A 16672-nucleotide genomic window follows, 5' to 3' on the forward strand; every position below is an offset into this window, starting at 1 on the left:
TTCTTTCCACATCGTGGCCAGTGTTCCTCACACAGATGCTGCTAGAAGCCCCATTAATGCACGCTTGTTTTATCTGGAAATTGGACTGAGTATAAGCTCTGAGGCAGGAGCCTCCTTATTTTGTTTGTAGTGTCTACCCCAAAAGGGCCCTGACCACTGTTGTGTTACAGTAGATCCCTAAGGGAACAAACAGATTAAGCCTCTCAGAGGCAGGACATTCTAGCACTCTCACAAATGCATCAGTCAGAGGGGAACAGATTCCTTTCCTGTAGAATTTAAGGAAGGCCAATATGCTACTCTGCCTTCAGCACTGGAAAGCAAGATAAGGCAGTGCTTCTCTTGAGGTTTTTGTTATAAGAGTTTATTTTATCCTAGACACACACTCCCCCATCTTGGATACAAGTCTGTTGGGCCAAGAGCAGTCTGTAAAATGCAGCATGAGTGCCATTGAGTTAAGAGACATCTGTAAACACTGATAGTCCTAGAGCCAAGAAGCACTAAGAGTTTAAAAGCACAAGTCATACCGTGCAAACCTGATTTTTTTCCATCCATGCTAGAAAATCAATAGTTAAGGGGAACACAGCAGAATTAATCTGTGGGCTTTTCTAAAGTACTGCTATAATGTCTCCGTTTTATTTTAAATTGATTCATTTGAATTGGTACTGGCATACTGAGTGAAAACTAGCTCAGGGCAAAGTGTTGGGCTAAGCAACACAGTGTCACGTTACAGGGATGGCAGAGTTGGGTCTCTACCATTTCACTCATTAAATGGGCAGATAGTAAATTAGGGATTCCCCTTTAAAGATGGAACTAGGGCAGGCTCACTTTACACTGATTTCACACACACACGGAAAGCTCAGCCTCAGCTGGATCTCAGAGAGAGTGGCCTCCATGAGCCCTGGCACTTGCTCTTGTGAGAGTTCTGACCTGGTCATTGTCTGGTTCGTTCTCAGCATCTTCAGTGTTCTTCTCCTGCAGCGCACTCTCTAGTGTGGATGCATTGATGCGGAAGTCCCGGGAGGTGCTCAGCTTCATGTACTGCATCAAGTTCACCTATCGTAACCAAAAGACAATGAGTATTTCAAGGCTGATCGCTAGGAGAGAATGCTACAGCATTAATACCTGTTGTAGTGCAGCTTTCTACCACTGCCTGCTCCTCCCGCCTAGTGCCAGGGCAGAGTCCCTGGTCACCTTCCCGCCAATAACAGTGTGTGACTGTGGCAGTCCAGGTGACAGACTGTTTTCACACTCCCTTTCTTCCATCCTGCGTGTGTTCAACATCCCCTGCCTCCACTTTCAAATGGGCAAAGCTACCTACCTTATGGGTTTTTTAAGGGGGTGGGAGTAGGCAGGAACCCTAAATGTGTATATTACCCTGATGTCATCTCAGCTGAGAGTGTTGGCTAGGGATGTTTCTTTCACTGCAGTTGAGATGAATGAGCAGAGCAATGGCATTAACCCTTTCAGTTTCTACTCAACAAGAAAATACAAAATGGCTAAGTCGTCAGAAAGCGTATGCTTCTCCAAGTGCCTGCACTGATGCCAGCTGCCTGAATGTAACATCAATTTAGAATAGAAAGTCAGGCCAGGATTTGTGAGAAAATTGCCATGATGGTGAATTCCTTCTATGACCAGTTGCATTGATAACAGCTGTAGTAACATTCATTTAGAAAACCAAGTAGAGGTACAGCAGCCTTTCACAGTGATGTTGCTTTGTTGTATGTATGTCATCTGTCCTTCAGCCACGCAGAGCCACAGACTGCTGCAGAGGAGGGCAGATTACCTTTGACTTTTTGGAGAGGTGGATAAGAAATTTTTCATACTGCTCTATAGCAAAAATCAGGTTTGGGATTGGCTTGGTCTCCCGAAGCACCTTGGCCTGTAATACAAAAAAAAAAAAAAAAGGTTGGATGTGAACACTGAAGGCTCCCATAGTAAACTTAATGCAGTGTGAGCAGCCCAGGTATGTAACAATGCACACATTCATCTGATCCTCAAATTGCAGACATCAGTCTGGATTTCCATAACCGAATGGAAGAGATTTTAAAACCAATTTACCATAGTTGCCAATTGCTTAAAGGCATTATACAGAACTCCACTTTCTCATGTCAAGGGACATAGTCATAGAAATGGAACGGACCTCGAGAGATCATCAAATCCAGCTCCTTAGGCTGAGGCAGGGCCAAGTAAACCTAGACCATCCCTGACAGGGGTTTGTCCACCTCCCCTGGAATTAGAAAGTTCTTCCTAATAGCTAATCTAAATTTCCCTTCCTGCAGATTACATCCATTACTTCTCATCCTGCCTTCAGTGAACATGATGCATCATTACTGTAATTCTAGCCCATCTCTGGTTCAGACAACCCCAGATTGTCAGTGAACGACTTCAGTACTAAACCACTGACACCATCCCTTCCCCTGTATCAAGTATCAACTCCATACCAAACCTTGCCAACTTAGGTTCAGGATTGTTTTTAAACCGACTGGATCAGTACCACCCTTTGGAGCAGGTATTCCATGGTACTTCTCCATGGCTTTGAACTCTTCTGACCATTACCGAGCTGGGTTTTTCCATTTGACAGCACCCATTTCCAACTCTCTGCATTTCTGCTCCATTTATTTTCTGTTATGACCTTCACTTCTAATAACCAACCAGGAGGCAGCATCCAGCTCCAGGTAAATCTGCTGTCCTTAGCAGCATCACTTTACCTTCAGGGAGCAGTGAGGAAGTCATTGTCTTTGCTATCCTCACTACTTTTTACCAGCAAAGCACTGGTTCACTTGAATGGCACAGGAGTGTCTGAAATTTGACCAGCTGGTAAACATAACAGTGGATAGCAAAATGCTTTGATGAATACGAAGGGTCACACACCTTTAACCAGTGTAACTAACCCTCCAGTTCCCATTCACACTTTTCCAACTCAGTCACTTGCAATTGCAATTATTGACCTCATTTAGTCGAATGAAATGCTCCATCTTTCTCAGGAAACTCCAGCAGCACAAAGAGCCCGTCAGCACATTGAAACAGAAATGTGCTCGTATTGCCAACCCCAAATGTTCAAAAAAAAGAGTCAAGCACCAAAAAGTCATGAGATTAAAAAGCTGTTTTTGTTTGCCTTGTTTTTTGAGCCTTTAGGGTGGCACTTGGGTCATATTTTCAAACTTTTCTCCACAGCCAGGAGGGCTACAAACTTTGTTTTTACTTAAATGAAAGCTGAGTTTGTGGTGTATTTACCTGCCTTCCAGAGCAAGAGCTTTAAGAAAACACCAACCATCACAAGCTCCATGATAAAATCTCAAGAATCGACAACATTGCTATTTCCACTGCATGCAACCAGATTCTAACAGGGAGTGAATCAAGCTCACCATGACTGTAGCAATTGCAGCAGTTTCATCCTCTCTCTTCTTTTTCTTCTCCCCTGCAAAGCTCAGGCTTTCACTGTGGATGTTCTGAAGGAAGAAAGCACAGGGCACAGCATCACAGGGCTAGCAAGAACAGCCCGTAGCCAAGTCATGGCAGACAAATGTCTATGTGGCTAGTTCAATGTTTACAGCTCACTGAGGGATTTGGAAGTTTATAGAAGTGAGAAGCTAACAACACTGCCAGAGCCAGGGATAGGTGTTTATGCAAGCTTCTCCCCCAACTCTGCCAACATAGCTTAACCCTGAGCTCCAGCTCCCCCTGTAATTCCAACTCTAGTCTCCCCTACATGGCTCTGGCAATGCCCCTTGGTCCTGACCTGAAGCACCCCTTGCTCAACCATACATAGGCGTATCTGTCAAAGTACCTTAATCCTGACCCATGCCATCACCTTGAGCAGAGATTGCCAATTATATTAATGTATATGGTGTGTGGCTGTGTTGTATTTGGAATCTCTCTTCCATTTGCTGTTAATAGTAATACCAAACTTGCCCAAAGAAGCCACGTCAGTATCCACACGTGCATATAAATAGAAGGTGATCTAATACATGGCTTAAAGACCAGCACACAGCCACTTCCCTCCCTTTCCCACACTGAAATCAATATTCTTGCTCTGTCTGCGCAGAAGTTTAATCCCTTCATTACTGAAGAAGAATGTGTCTCTTGCCATGCTTATATAGGGTAAGCTGAAGCTTGGAATGATCGCAGCCTCAAGCCACACCATGGAGGGTTCAGAAATACAGGCAGTGCTGATTTTCTCCTTGTTCCTGATACTCCCCTTTAGTGCTGAAGCATCTATTTCCACAGGAAACTTAGCCCACTTACCTGTACATATGTGATGAAGGCGTAACACTGTGGAGTCAAATGGGAACCGGAGAGCTTCACCTATGAAGGAGCAGAGATACCAGTGTTATTCCTGAAACAAGTCAGTGCGCTTATCCCTCAGCATAATAAGGTGGCACTCACCAGCTTTTCCAGCCTCCCTGAAATTGTGCCCAGGCCACTGCGGCAAACTTGGAGATACTGCAAGAAATACACAAGAGAGTGAGCTTCCTTCAGACACCTCCATTCATCCTCTGAAACTTGTCTTTCCAGGCAAGGGCTGGAGGCAATTCACTCTGTGATATTCCTTGTCCCACTGAGCACATGGGAGAGGGAATTCAGATGAAAGCAACATGAAAGGCTCCCTGTACTCAGAGGACTAATTGCTTCCCCACTTAGGGGGCACGGGGTTACCCTTCTCTGATGCAGTCACACCTTACTTGGACTTGGCAAAGTGAAGTTCCAGTCCTGTGCAAATGTTAGGAGGCAAAGGAGGGACTGTGAGCAAGGGGAATGTTCACTGCAGTGCAGGCTAGATCAGTGTTTCTCAACCTTTCCAGACTACTGTATCCCTTTCAGGAATCTGATTTGTCTTGTGTACACCCAAGTTTCACCTCACTTAAAAACTACTTGCTTACAAAATCAGACAAAAATACAAAAGCGTCACAAGCACACTATTACTGAAAAATTGCTGACTCACATTTTGTCTGTATGAAATTTTAGTTTGTGCTAACTTTACTCGTGCTTTTTATGTAGCCTGTTGTAAAACTAGGCAAATACCTAGATGAGTTTATGTACCCCCTGGAAGACCTCTGCGTACCCCCAAGCGTACAGGTACTCCTGGTTGAGAACCACTGGGCTAGATGTTTCTGAGGTTACCTTTGGAATAACCAAACTACACTGCATGAGTGCTTATAGGAAGAACCTCTGCAGCCCACACTAATTAGGATGGAAGTTACAGGAACTATCAGGGTGTAAGCTGGTCACCAGTGGGACAGAGGAAGCATTCCCCACACATCATGCACGTCACTACTGCTTAGGGGCATAGGGAATTCTTTGCCTTCCTCCAAAGCATCATCTCAGACTAAATAGGCCATTGGTCAGTCCTTATGTGCTAATTTCTACATCCTAGGTGTCAAGCCATGGATGGGATGTGGGAGGGGGGAAAGTTGCATAGTGTGAATGACACATGGTTCTCCAGTGAGGGGCCTGCAAGATTACAAAGCATGCAAGAGCTGCTCCCAGCCAAGGGCAGGGTAGCTCTGCCCTTACCTACTAAGCAGGAGAGAGGCACCCTTTGTCTTTGCTAGCGGCCGCCACCACCTAGAGGCTAGGAAACTCTCATGCATGCTGCCACTGGAGGAGGGTGAGGACTGGCATGACTACACATCACGTTGACAGTCCCAAGATGCAGATGAGCTGCTGCCACTGTTAGCTTGTTGTGGGGAAAGGGCAGAGACGTTTAAATCCCATCCTGCCAGTTCAGCACAAGAGCACTCACGTGTTTGATGAGGGAGGTGAGAATAGTGTAAGTCTTGCTCAGGCTTCTCAGCAAAGTATCCACACAGCTCCCAGCAGGAAGGGCTGTTTGCACCAGCTCATGGTAAGCTGTCAGCAGCGTTCCCAGCTGCAGGATTATAGCCTTCTCCAGAGACTGGATCTGGCTTGATGCCTGAGAGGAGTCTTCTAAAAAGAGAAAAGATAGGTACATCCACAGCACATGCACACTGATGCTTTGGGGGAAGTGAAGTAAAAACCAGCACAAATTTTGCTAAAAGTGGTGCTATAAGCCCCCACTTCTGCCCTTCTCAGAACTAAAATGTAATCTGCTCTGGTCAGTGAGCTAGCAGTAGCCCCTTGTGCCCTGCCATTGGACATATAGGTTCAGTCCAGTGACCCTTCCTGCTCCTCCCCACCACAATTAGACAAGCAGCTTTCTCCTGAAGTCACATGCAGCCTGCAAATATTTATCCCAAAACCCAGTTCCCAGCAATCAACACAATACTAAGATGGCAAAATACAAATGTCCATCTTCATGTGAAAGGAGGGTGGGGAGAGAGAGAGGGAGAGTATGTGTGTGGGATGAATCCGTGTAACGATTGACAACTCTTACATTTCCCTCCTGGGACCAGCACAAGGGAGGCGCCTTCACCATCTATGTCAAGAAGTCATCTTAGTAAGTTGGCTGTTCAAAACAGCGAGGTGTTTCCTTGCTATCTATCTCTGTCTTTCTTTTGTGGAGCTCTAAGGCCATTGCAGAGCAGAGGGCCATTTCATTACCTGGTGTCTCCAATACCAAGTGGTTCTTAAGCTTCTTGATCAGCCAATCCACCTCTTCAAGGACCTTCTCTGCTTGAGCCAGGACCAGCAGCTAAGGAAAAAAGAGAAAGCAAAACATAGTTTAGCACATTAGGAGTTCTGCAACCCACATGTACCAAGCTGATTCTTGGCACCAGCTGCATAGTAGTAGCAGAGACTAGGTCTTACATATACTGTTCCAACTCACACAGGCAGTAGGGGCTGCTGTCTTGGTGTTCACAATAGCAAAATGTGATGGATTCTCCACTTCCATATCCTGTGGGGAAAGAGAGACTCTCTGATAATCAAATCTTTGGATTCAGTCACATGCTGCATGTATTTGGGGCTTCTTCCAGGGATGGAGTGCTCAGACACACTCCTCCTCGGCCTTCGCAGCACCAGCCGATGCTACGCTTACACAGAGAGCTGGGGTTCTGGCCCACACCTGATCTATGTCTCCAAGATGAGCGTGGATATCCTGGGCGAGCTCACGCAGCAGGCCGACGGGGCTCTTGTAGAGAACGTGGAGATTGAAGAGCAGGGTCAGCAAACCCTTACAGCAAGGGGAATCCTCTGCAAGAAAGGAGAGGAAATGACAGTCACCAACCATGACACTCCACTGGCTTTTCAAGGACTGTCAGTCATCCTGCAAGGATGAGATCAAGCATGCATTTTACTGTAGCCTACATTTCAGGAGAGAGAGACAGCTTAGGCGGTACAGAGACACACTGCATTAAACGCCTGTTAAAACACTGTAGTTACAAAAGAGGAGCTTGGAAGTCAGGCAATTTAAAGTTAAGGTTCCACAAACAGCCTTAGCTCTGACCCTACATCCCTGCCCAGTCCCCTTAGCTTATGATTAGTCAGATCAGGAAGTTAAGAGACATGAGGTATTTCAAATAATATATATTTCAAGGGGGAAATGAGGCAGATTGGACACTTCAGCTCATAGGGGAATGGTGACTAGGAAGCAAATGCTATTGCACTGCAAGTTAAAGGGGGAGATGTTGGAATTTCTAGTCATCAGCAAGCAGTTGAGTGACCATAAGCTGGGACACCAAGTCCGAGAACAGTGGCTATCCTTACAGAACAAAATCCAGTCCTAGGCAGCTGAAGAGAGGAGGGAGGTGAAATGAAAGATACCCACCCAACATTCAGCCGGCTAGCACCACAGAAGACAACTCTGAAGTGGCCCTAGCACATCCCGTACTATTATCTGCAAATCCATTGCATTTGTCAGTAAAACAAGGCTTTGAGCTTGAACCCATCAAAAGGATGAACGGAAGAGGAACTCGGAGCACAGTATCAAAGGCCCAAATTCAGATCTAGTGTGAGCAGATGCAACTCCATTGACATTAGTACCTCAAGCCTGAATTTACTCCAAAAATCTTACTCACCCAGACTGTTTTCCTTGCAAATCTTGACTGTCCAAGAGAACAGCTGTATGAACTACACAAGGGAAAAAGGGTTTTACATGAATGCAGTCACAAAGACAATGCTAAACTGAAGAAAATCAGTCTGATTTCAAGAAATACGCTCAGCACAACGGTAACCAACCATCCATGGAAACCAACAGAGGCACCTCTAGCAGAAAGATGCCCAGACAGGGTCTGTGGAGGTCTACACCTAGTGAAGAGTGGTAGATGCTTGTTTCAAGACGATGCTTTGCACATGAGGGTCTGTGGTCTCCCCTGGACACAGCCTCTTACTGAAGAGAAGAGTAACTACAGTCTACTCCATTTACTCCAAAGTAGGTGAGGCCTTCATGTTCCTGGCAAATTTTCAATTTTGCCGTTGGCTGGGTAAAATTTGGTCTCCCTCACAATAGCCCTTTAAATGTTGTATGTATGTGTTAGAGGGGTTAAGCCCTCAACCATTCTTCCTTGAAGAGATGGGGCTACAGGGGTCCCCCAGTGGATCTGTACCCATATAGAAGAAACACCACAGTTTGGCATGATTAGTAGCTACTAGTCAGGAGGCCAGGTAGCAGGGATACTGTAGTCCAGGCTTGAGGTGTGTGTAGGAAGAGGCCAGGACTTCTGCAGATGGGCAGGGATTGCTGCAGGTCAGGATTAAGGTGCACTGTCAGAGCTGTGCAAGGGGTCTGGACTGGCATAGCAGGAGGATGGCGATCAGGATGGGGTGCGGGGGGGGAGGACAGCACCCAGCACAATAGGGGTAGGGGCTTTAGGTGGTAGCGCAATACAAATAATAAAGGAGAATTAGTAGAGGTATCACAGGGAAGCATGTACAGCATCTGCCTACATTATGGCTCCAGCCAGTGCTACTGTTCCCTCATCAATTTAGCCTTTCTAAAACGTGTCATTCCTGAAGACATTCAGTATTGTAGGCTAAAGTTTGGCTGCCAGTTATCCTGGCAGCGTTTGGTCTGCTTGCAAGCACACAGGGGAATCAACATTTCAAAAATCTTCCCGTCACCATCTGGGGATCTGCAATCAAACCAAGCTGACTACCTTCTCCCCGTGTATCATGGGTGTTCAGACCCCACTAGTGCAAGCACCACACGCATTCTCACCAATCACTAACAGCTCTGCTAAGTACCTGTGGAGAGGAGGGCTCCAGTAGCTTGGACAAAGTGGAGATAATGGTCACAAGTGATAGGGCTTCCTTGCTGTTCAAGTCATCGCCAGCACTGCTGAGCTGGTTCACCAGAGACCTCTGATCATGGGAAGGAAGGACAGAATCCAGTACATATGCATGCCTGGGGCCATTTTAGGAGGCAAGTAACCAAAAGCCTCTGAGACTGGGGCATGTAAAGAAATCAGCAGCCCCCCCCAGCATAGGCAGCTGAAGGAGAGCAGAATTTCTTACAGAGATAATCAAGATGCTTTTAGAACATATCCGTGAGTATCTGATTTTGTTACAAGCTGTTAACCAACAGCTAATTTCTACTTTAGTAAGGCTCTTACAATATTCACTGAGGTGTGGATTGTACCTTTGGTCCCTAGAGTTGCTTTCATGCTTTGAGACCACTCGCTACCCACAGTGACATTTCTGCTATTTACCTGAAACTGTCGGATCTGAAAGGCAGCTTTCTCGGTGACGTTAATATCTTCCTCTTCCTCTGCATCATCATTAGCAATATCTGAGAGAGAGAGAGAGAGAGAGAGAGAGAGAGAGATGATGAGTTAAGTGCTGAGTCCAGCATACAGGATTTAGTACAGACACATACACAAGCATGCACGCACATTCTCCTTTGCGGTGGTGGTAAAGGCCACAAGTCTCAGGAAAACATACTGGAGAATTGTGGAGGGCAAAAAGGATGGTTCAAGGCAGGATTTCAAACAGGAAGGTACCATGCCAGACCTCCAGTCATGCTCTGCCAACAGAGACTATTTGCTTGCTTCTATTGAGCCCTCACATCTCTGGGACTGGCCTGAGGCAAGGAAAGCCAGCTGGAGCTCAGTGACCAGCATCACTTCTGAATGACATGAGGTCAACTTTCTCCTTATCCAGGGGTCCTGTGCAAAGCCTCCACAGCACATCTAGCCCCATTAGTGAGAGTCCAGGACTGAACAGACCTGTTCTGTCACAGCCAAAGTGCCTACCCAATGCCCGTAGAAACTGTGGGATCTTGGACTTGTAGAGCTGTTGCACTGTGTTAAATATCTTCAGCAAGCCCTCCAAGCACAGCAGTGAGATGCTCTTGCCCTTCTTCTTCCCAGACTCTTCGACTGCAGTTGGAATTGAAGTGTATCTCCATAACAGGACCCTGTAAGGGGTGGGTGGGGAGTTAGTTCACATGTTCTAGCATAGTTGGTTGCACAGCACAAAAACTGGAATAGAATCAGTTCTGGACTCTACAGGCTGGATCTTTTTTTTAGTACAATTGAACGGGAAGAGAGTCATTTTAAAGGCAGAATTCGTTTTGATACAAGCTTCACATGTTTTCTATGCATTCTTCCTGTTTGACCCATCTGATCATTTTATTCTTCCTTCCCCCCATGTGCCTATTGACTTCCTCCTCCTACTTCAAATCCCTCTTTAAAAACTCACTCCCTTTCACATGGCTTTCCCTCCCTCACTGGCTCAGCGTGCCCCCTCCCCATGTCTGAACCTTTATCACTGGTGTCATATTTGTCAATTAGACTTACGCAACTTACCACAAGGACTTTGTCTCCCTACAGTTTGTGTTTTTGATGGGCCAGATATCTGTATTGGGCTCTATGTAAATAAGATGGAGAATGTACAGAAAAGAGAAACTAAATAGAGAAGTCTTGAAGAATGAGAAGTGTTTGGTCTGAGGGGGACCTGTAATGTAAGAGTCTTCCTGTTCTCAACCACCAAGAATCTTCTTTCCCCTTCTTCCAGCTATTTCTCTCTCCACACAATCCTTTACCTGCCATGATGATCCTTCTCTAGTTTATCTTACAGCCTGATCATGAAAACTCCTTTATTCAGATGGATAGTTCTTAGCTAACACATGTAATTCCATTGGCTTCAATACAACTATTGACATGGTAAGGATTATTTGCACAAGGAGGAGTTTGCAGGATCAGACAGAGACTATAGGTTCTTTAGAACTGAATGCGTTTCTTTCTTTCTTGATGTTTGTGTAGCATGTAAATTTATATTACACAAAAGTGACTTCTAATCAGAGTGGTATTAGATTGTCATCTGCTTTCTACCATCAGAGGACTGAGGAAGATACAGGACTAAGGCTTTAAACTCAAAAGGGAAACAGCCGATGTTTGGCTAAAAGTGAACTCCTCTTTCACATGTAACTATTTCAAACTGTAACTGGAGTGGGGTTCAAACTAAATTGCCTCCCAAAGGCCTGAGAAGTCTGGTCTGTAGCCATTCTAGTTTCCTACTGTGAGTAACAAATTAACTACCAGAAGTTAGCTCGGTTTTACAGGGAATGGCTCTTCCATCTCTCTCATTATGCTACTTGGTTTATCACTCACTTTGATGGAGAAATCAAGGTGTCTGCTGCTCAGATGTCTCAGGAGGCAATTTTGTTATAATTTGGTGCTAATTACAGTTTCAAACAATTGCCACTGACTATTGCCCTTTCAGACTTTTACATGAGAGTTTCAGGTGTTCAAAAAAACCCAACATATTTGCAGTCCAGCATTCAAGTCTCCAAGCGACATAGAAACTCACCGAGTAATTTTGCAGAGGGTTTGGAACATCTTCTCTGGATTCTGGCCATCAGGTCCATCTGTTTGACCCGTCTCCTCCAGCTGTTGCACCTTCTGCAGTGCTACACTGACAGCGTAACGCATGAATTCACTGCTGGAGCGCAGAACAGCCAAGCTCTCCTCATGGCTTTGGGCACTATCCCTGAAGAGTCATATGAACATTTTAAAAACACCTCTGAGTCTAGGGACACACCTTAATGTAATGCAGAGGGCTAGCCTGTAAGCATTTCATCTTGGCACACCAGAGCGCACCTTTGGTGGGTCACACAGGGCCCTGTGTGGAATGTAACTGTGTATCTATGTAACTGTTCTTTTTTAATTTGCCACATAAATGTGTTTCAGAATCTGAACTTTTATTTAAAAGAAATAAATTGAGTCTCCAGCCCAACAGCAAAATCCTCTCCAGGGAGGAAGCAACATAGTCCAGTTCTTCATTTAAGCCACTTGGAGCAAATATCCAAAAAACAGAATTTTAACAGCCTCTTCAACCTCACTCAGATCCCCAGTTGAGTACAAGTGGCAGTCTGCTCAGTAGAGGCCAAGAGCCAGAACAGCATGGGGTGCTGCATGTCAGGACTGAGGGTCACTGGTATTCTGAGGGTGGGGGATGGCCTAGGACTGGAACATCAGAGGCCCTCCAGGTCAGCATTAAGGGGCACTGATACAGTTGAAGTGTGGCCCAGGAAAGGAGTAGCAGGAGGAACTACAGATCAGGACTGAGGGTCATGAGGCGGCCAATCTGCACAGCTCCAGGGTGGTCTGGAGAGTGCTCGAAGTGTGCTGTGTGCAGAAGTGACATGCTGCACCTCCTGTGTGTGTGCAGTGTGTACTGCTCAAAAAGGTAGGCAACCTACAAACACCATAGAAGTGAGTTTAAGGTAATATACAAGTCAGAGATAAACAGGCTGTGACAGTTTCACCTGAACAAAGCTGTGAGTAGAGTGGATATGAAGCTCATGGAAAGGAAGCTTCGGGCTGTTTTATTGGCCAAGGATAACTTGTTCTTCCCAGCTTTTTCCTTCAGGATCTCGGAGAGTTTGCTGTAACACTTAAACAGGCCTAGAACATCCTCAAACTTGTTCTTGCTGCAACATCACAAGAAGGTGGTAAAAAACACTGATAATAGAGACCAAAATGCTACAATTTCTTCATGGGAACTTTTCATTAATCCAGTTAGAGAAGATACTTTCCAGATGACGTATGAAGCTCCCTATCCTTCCAATACACAGCTCAGGTCCCACCCAGTCCATACTGGCTTGGCCACTTCCCTTGTTTCAAAATCCTAGTGAACTGTGATAATGACAAGTACAGTGATGTTCAAAACAAAAACTCTCCTTAAGGTTAGGTGTAGATTTGCACCATGATGTGCAGGGAATGAGCTATGAGAAGTCATTCACTGTTCCCCTGTTACAGTTGGTGGCGCTGTGCTATACTTGCAAGGTACACTGAAGACATTGTCCCAGACATACTGAATAGCTAATGAATTCCTCTTAACTTTACCAGTGGGTGAGTGTTCTGAAGGATAGGACTTGACACCTTACCTGAAATTCCCTATGTTAAAGTTATACTCAATCAGGACCTCACAAACTCCCATTACCAAGATGGCATAAATATTGTTCTTCACGCCGACGCCAGAAGACAGAGAAAAGTCTGCTGATTTATCCTAAGAGGCAAAATGAAGAAGTGAAAAACCCTTCTAAAACCCCATAGGAATCAAGAATCTCCCTGCTCACCTGGCCTTGCTGAGAAAATCTGAATTACCAGTTCAAAGTCCTCCAGTTCACTCTTGATCATTCGCCGTGTGATAGAGTCCAGCATCTCTTCAAGGTCTTGTTGGAATCCCACATAGTCGTCATCCTCGTCCTCTTCTTCCTCAGCTTCGTGGCGCAGCTGCATGGTGCTCTTATACCAGGCTAGGCAGTGCTGGATACAGCTGAGCAGATGGGCCTGAAAAAAGCAGTCACACAGGATATTATGATTCACTGTGCTAACAAGGGCTTAGCCAGTGGGATCATTCCAAACCTTCTAGCTGGACAGAGGGAGACTGGTGCAATGGAACAGGATTCTCCACAGCAACAGGCTGGACCACTATAGCCAGAGGCGGAAAAGCCACAACAACGTGCTTCAGAAGTTCATAACCTATGGGAACGAGCGTTTCTCACTCACAGCTGAGGCTTTAAAACAGAAGTGCTGTGGTCCCATAACCTCACATCTGAACTTCGAACAATGCAATATACTCTGAATTCCAACAGAGGATCCCTCAGTGCATGTTCTCAGCTCACCTACCTCATTACCTGCAGTCCTACATCATAGCTGCCACCCACTGTCACATGGCTTGCTGTTCAACCTATATCTGAATTATTTAAGGGATATTAGATAAGAGTGTGGACAATAGATTTCAAAGGGGTTTCTTCACCATTTCTGAGGCTTCTGGTCTCTTCCCAGTCACACCTCCCTCAGCATGGAATGGAAGATTCTTCAGGAAAAAAAGCTAAGGGCTGGATTTGAATTTGGCCCCTTTGAAACCCTGTGAATTTTTGGAGATCTCCAATCTGTCCTCAGATTAGGAAGGGAGGGAAATGCATGCTGAGGGAGCGAGATCAGAAGAGAAGAGACAGACTCCTTTCCTTTGCTTCTGTACTACTTGGTGCTAAGCTGCAGGAGACAAGAATGGGACTGGCTCAGCAGAGGATAACAGCAGCAGAACCACATTATTGCTATGGCTCCTTCCATCCAGGGCTATCAAAGCACTTTAGAAACATTAATGAAGTAAGCACCATAACATCATGGATATTATTTCCATTTTATTGATGGGAAAGCTTTGGCAGAAGAAGTGACGTCACCTGCCCAAATTCACTGCAGAAGAACTGGATTCAGTTTCCAGTCCTGGTCTCCAACTCTCCAAGCCTGCAGGGGCTGAGCTTAATGAGAAAGAGGGAGTGACCTGAGTCAGTCAACTGCAAACCTAAAAGCCAATGGAATGAGTGAGCTTTAAAGAGTGGAATAGACTGTATATCTCTTACCAGTGGTTCCTGCAGAAATATTTGGTCTCCTTGAGCCACGATACATCCCTCAAGTTTCAGTGGGGGAAGCAGGTCTGGTTCGGGCTCATAGTATCGCTTTATCTGCCACAAAAAACAAGGAATTAAAAAAAATAGCTAGTCACTTAGTCTCTGTGCCTCTCAGTTCCCCATCTGTAAAATTAAGTACAAATATTTCCATACCTCACATTAAAGACTATGAGGGACTGAGGACCATGTAAGTAATTGAGCCATTAGCATAACATGCACCTGCCATACCATTCATTAGAGGCTCCTCCTCGGCAGCTCATACATCCCTGAACTAGAAGCGAACTTTAATCCTCTAAGAGCAAGGACCACAAATGGTGTTGATTTATGTAGTCTTGTTGCAGCTATGTTTAAGGGCGCTCACTGTTCCCTTGGTTACCTACATGCAGCAACACTAGCATTTTACCTCTTCAAAGCTGACAGTTAATGACTAGAGAGGTTTGCAACATCACCCACTCCTGCATCAGTGGATGTAAATAACTGCCCCTGTAATTCTGCACCTACAATGAACTACAGGCACAGTCAATCACACATCTGGGGTGGTGCACAAAGGTAGTTAGTTATTTAAGTGCTAACAGTAGTGTCCACAATTAATTACAAGTGAGAAAATCCAGCCTAATAAGTTTAGATTGCTTCGCACACTACAAGGGAACAGGCAAGCTAGGAGCAGTGCTGAAGTCAGAGTGGAGAGGGACAGAGGTGTGCCCCTGGGAGGCGATACACCAGGGCAAAAGAAAAGTCTGTAGCATCAGGCTCCCATTGACAGGCCCCTACTGCCTTGCAGCTGCCCAGCTTCAATTCTGGGTCTAGTCTCAAATCGGTGTACTGGCAGGGTTGGGAGTGGTGGAAATAGTCAGCTGTGGCCTCTCCAGATCATGAAAGAGAAGACATGTTGACATGTCTCAGAGAAACCACCACCTGCCCAATTGGTGGGGAAGATGTGACCATGACATGTGTGACAGAGTTGAGAAGAGTTAATCCATTCTACAACGGCACGGAGAGCCCTCCTCCAAGGGAGGACAGTAATGACTATTATTATGTAAGTAGGTCTCTGTGGACAGTTATTGGAGAGCAATCATTGTGCAGTGCATAGGATCAGGACCAGGCAAGATGCAAATTCCTCAGGAAAATGTATCTCACACTTTGCTATGTACAGTCTTGGAATTCCTGGAGCCCACATTTCCTCCCCTGCCATCTTTCTATTGCTCTGTGAATGTACTTTACCTGAGACAGCAGTGTTTCCATTATGGAGTTACTCAGCTGAGAGTTCCTGCGGAGGACATCATAAAAACCCTGAAGGTAGGGGAGAGAGACAAATTTGCCAAGATTATCAAGAGGAGGAAACAATCCACAAACATAATTTTGAGCTGCAAGGCAACAGTGAACTTAACCCTTTCGCACTGGAAGTAATCGGGAGCTAATAAAGTTGTATTGGGAGTGCTGGAAATACTGGCAAAGTGAGACAGAACAGGAAGAAGATACAGATGTCTTACATGGAGTCCACACCCAGGTGGTATCCCCTTAGTACGGGTGGCATCAAGCCCCAAGTCTGACTTTCAGTGTTGGAGCATTAAGTGGCACGATCTTAAAATTTCAACCTGTCTCTGGAGCAGATTTCACAAATACAACATATTCCAGAGGGCAATCCATAGGAGCAGTAATTCTTTAGACTGTGAAACCTCAATGGAAGAGCAAAGTATCTGCACGTCCTGTAGCACACAAACACATTCCAATACGCACACTAACTCGCCAAAAATCAGTCAGCCCAAACCCAGGGAAGAGAAGCAAGAATGCTCACTCTGATCTATAAACAGTTTCCCAGGAGCCCCTTTCCCCAAACCTGATACATCAGAGGTGCCTCTGGAGTCAGACTTGCACCTGAAAACAGCTCTTTATACT

General features: G+C 45.5%; 1 protein-coding gene across 8 annotated transcripts in view; it reads right to left on the reverse strand.

Moving 5' to 3' along the window:
* The window catches only part of FANCI (FA complementation group I), a 39979-nt gene that overhangs the window by 1105 nt on the left and 22202 nt on the right, over positions 1–16672 (reverse strand). For 6 of the 8 annotated variants that reach the window (XM_037911529.2, XM_037911528.2, XM_043524536.1 and 3 more), the window contains 19 exons: positions 15998–16066; positions 14729–14830; positions 13467–13652; positions 13247–13368; positions 12626–12790; positions 11668–11847; positions 10110–10273; positions 9567–9646; positions 9103–9219; positions 7938–7989; positions 6986–7113; positions 6749–6817; positions 6523–6613; positions 5744–5928; positions 4387–4443; positions 4246–4305; positions 3366–3449; positions 1784–1879; positions 928–1053 (listed from right to left, as the gene is read on the reverse strand). In XM_037911529.2, coding sequence (XP_037767457.1) covers positions 928–1053; positions 1784–1879; positions 3366–3449; positions 4246–4305; positions 4387–4443; positions 5744–5928; positions 6523–6613; positions 6749–6817; positions 6986–7113; positions 7938–7989; positions 9103–9219; positions 9567–9646; positions 10110–10273; positions 11668–11847; positions 12626–12790; positions 13247–13368; positions 13467–13652; positions 14729–14830; positions 15998–16066 — 2133 coding nt within the window. The remainder of the gene's footprint in view (positions 1–927; positions 1054–1783; positions 1880–3365; positions 3450–4245; positions 4306–4386; positions 4444–5743; positions 5929–6522; positions 6614–6748; positions 6818–6985; positions 7114–7937; positions 7990–9102; positions 9220–9566; positions 9647–10109; positions 10274–11667; positions 11848–12625; positions 12791–13246; positions 13369–13466; positions 13653–14728; positions 14831–15997; positions 16067–16672) is intronic. The other 2 variants (XM_037911530.2, XM_043524539.1) reach the window with 1 other exon arrangement.

Source organism: Chelonia mydas, chromosome 10 (assembly GCF_015237465.2).
Source record: "Chelonia mydas isolate rCheMyd1 chromosome 10, rCheMyd1.pri.v2, whole genome shotgun sequence".
NCBI lineage: Eukaryota > Metazoa > Chordata > Testudines > Cheloniidae > Chelonia > Chelonia mydas.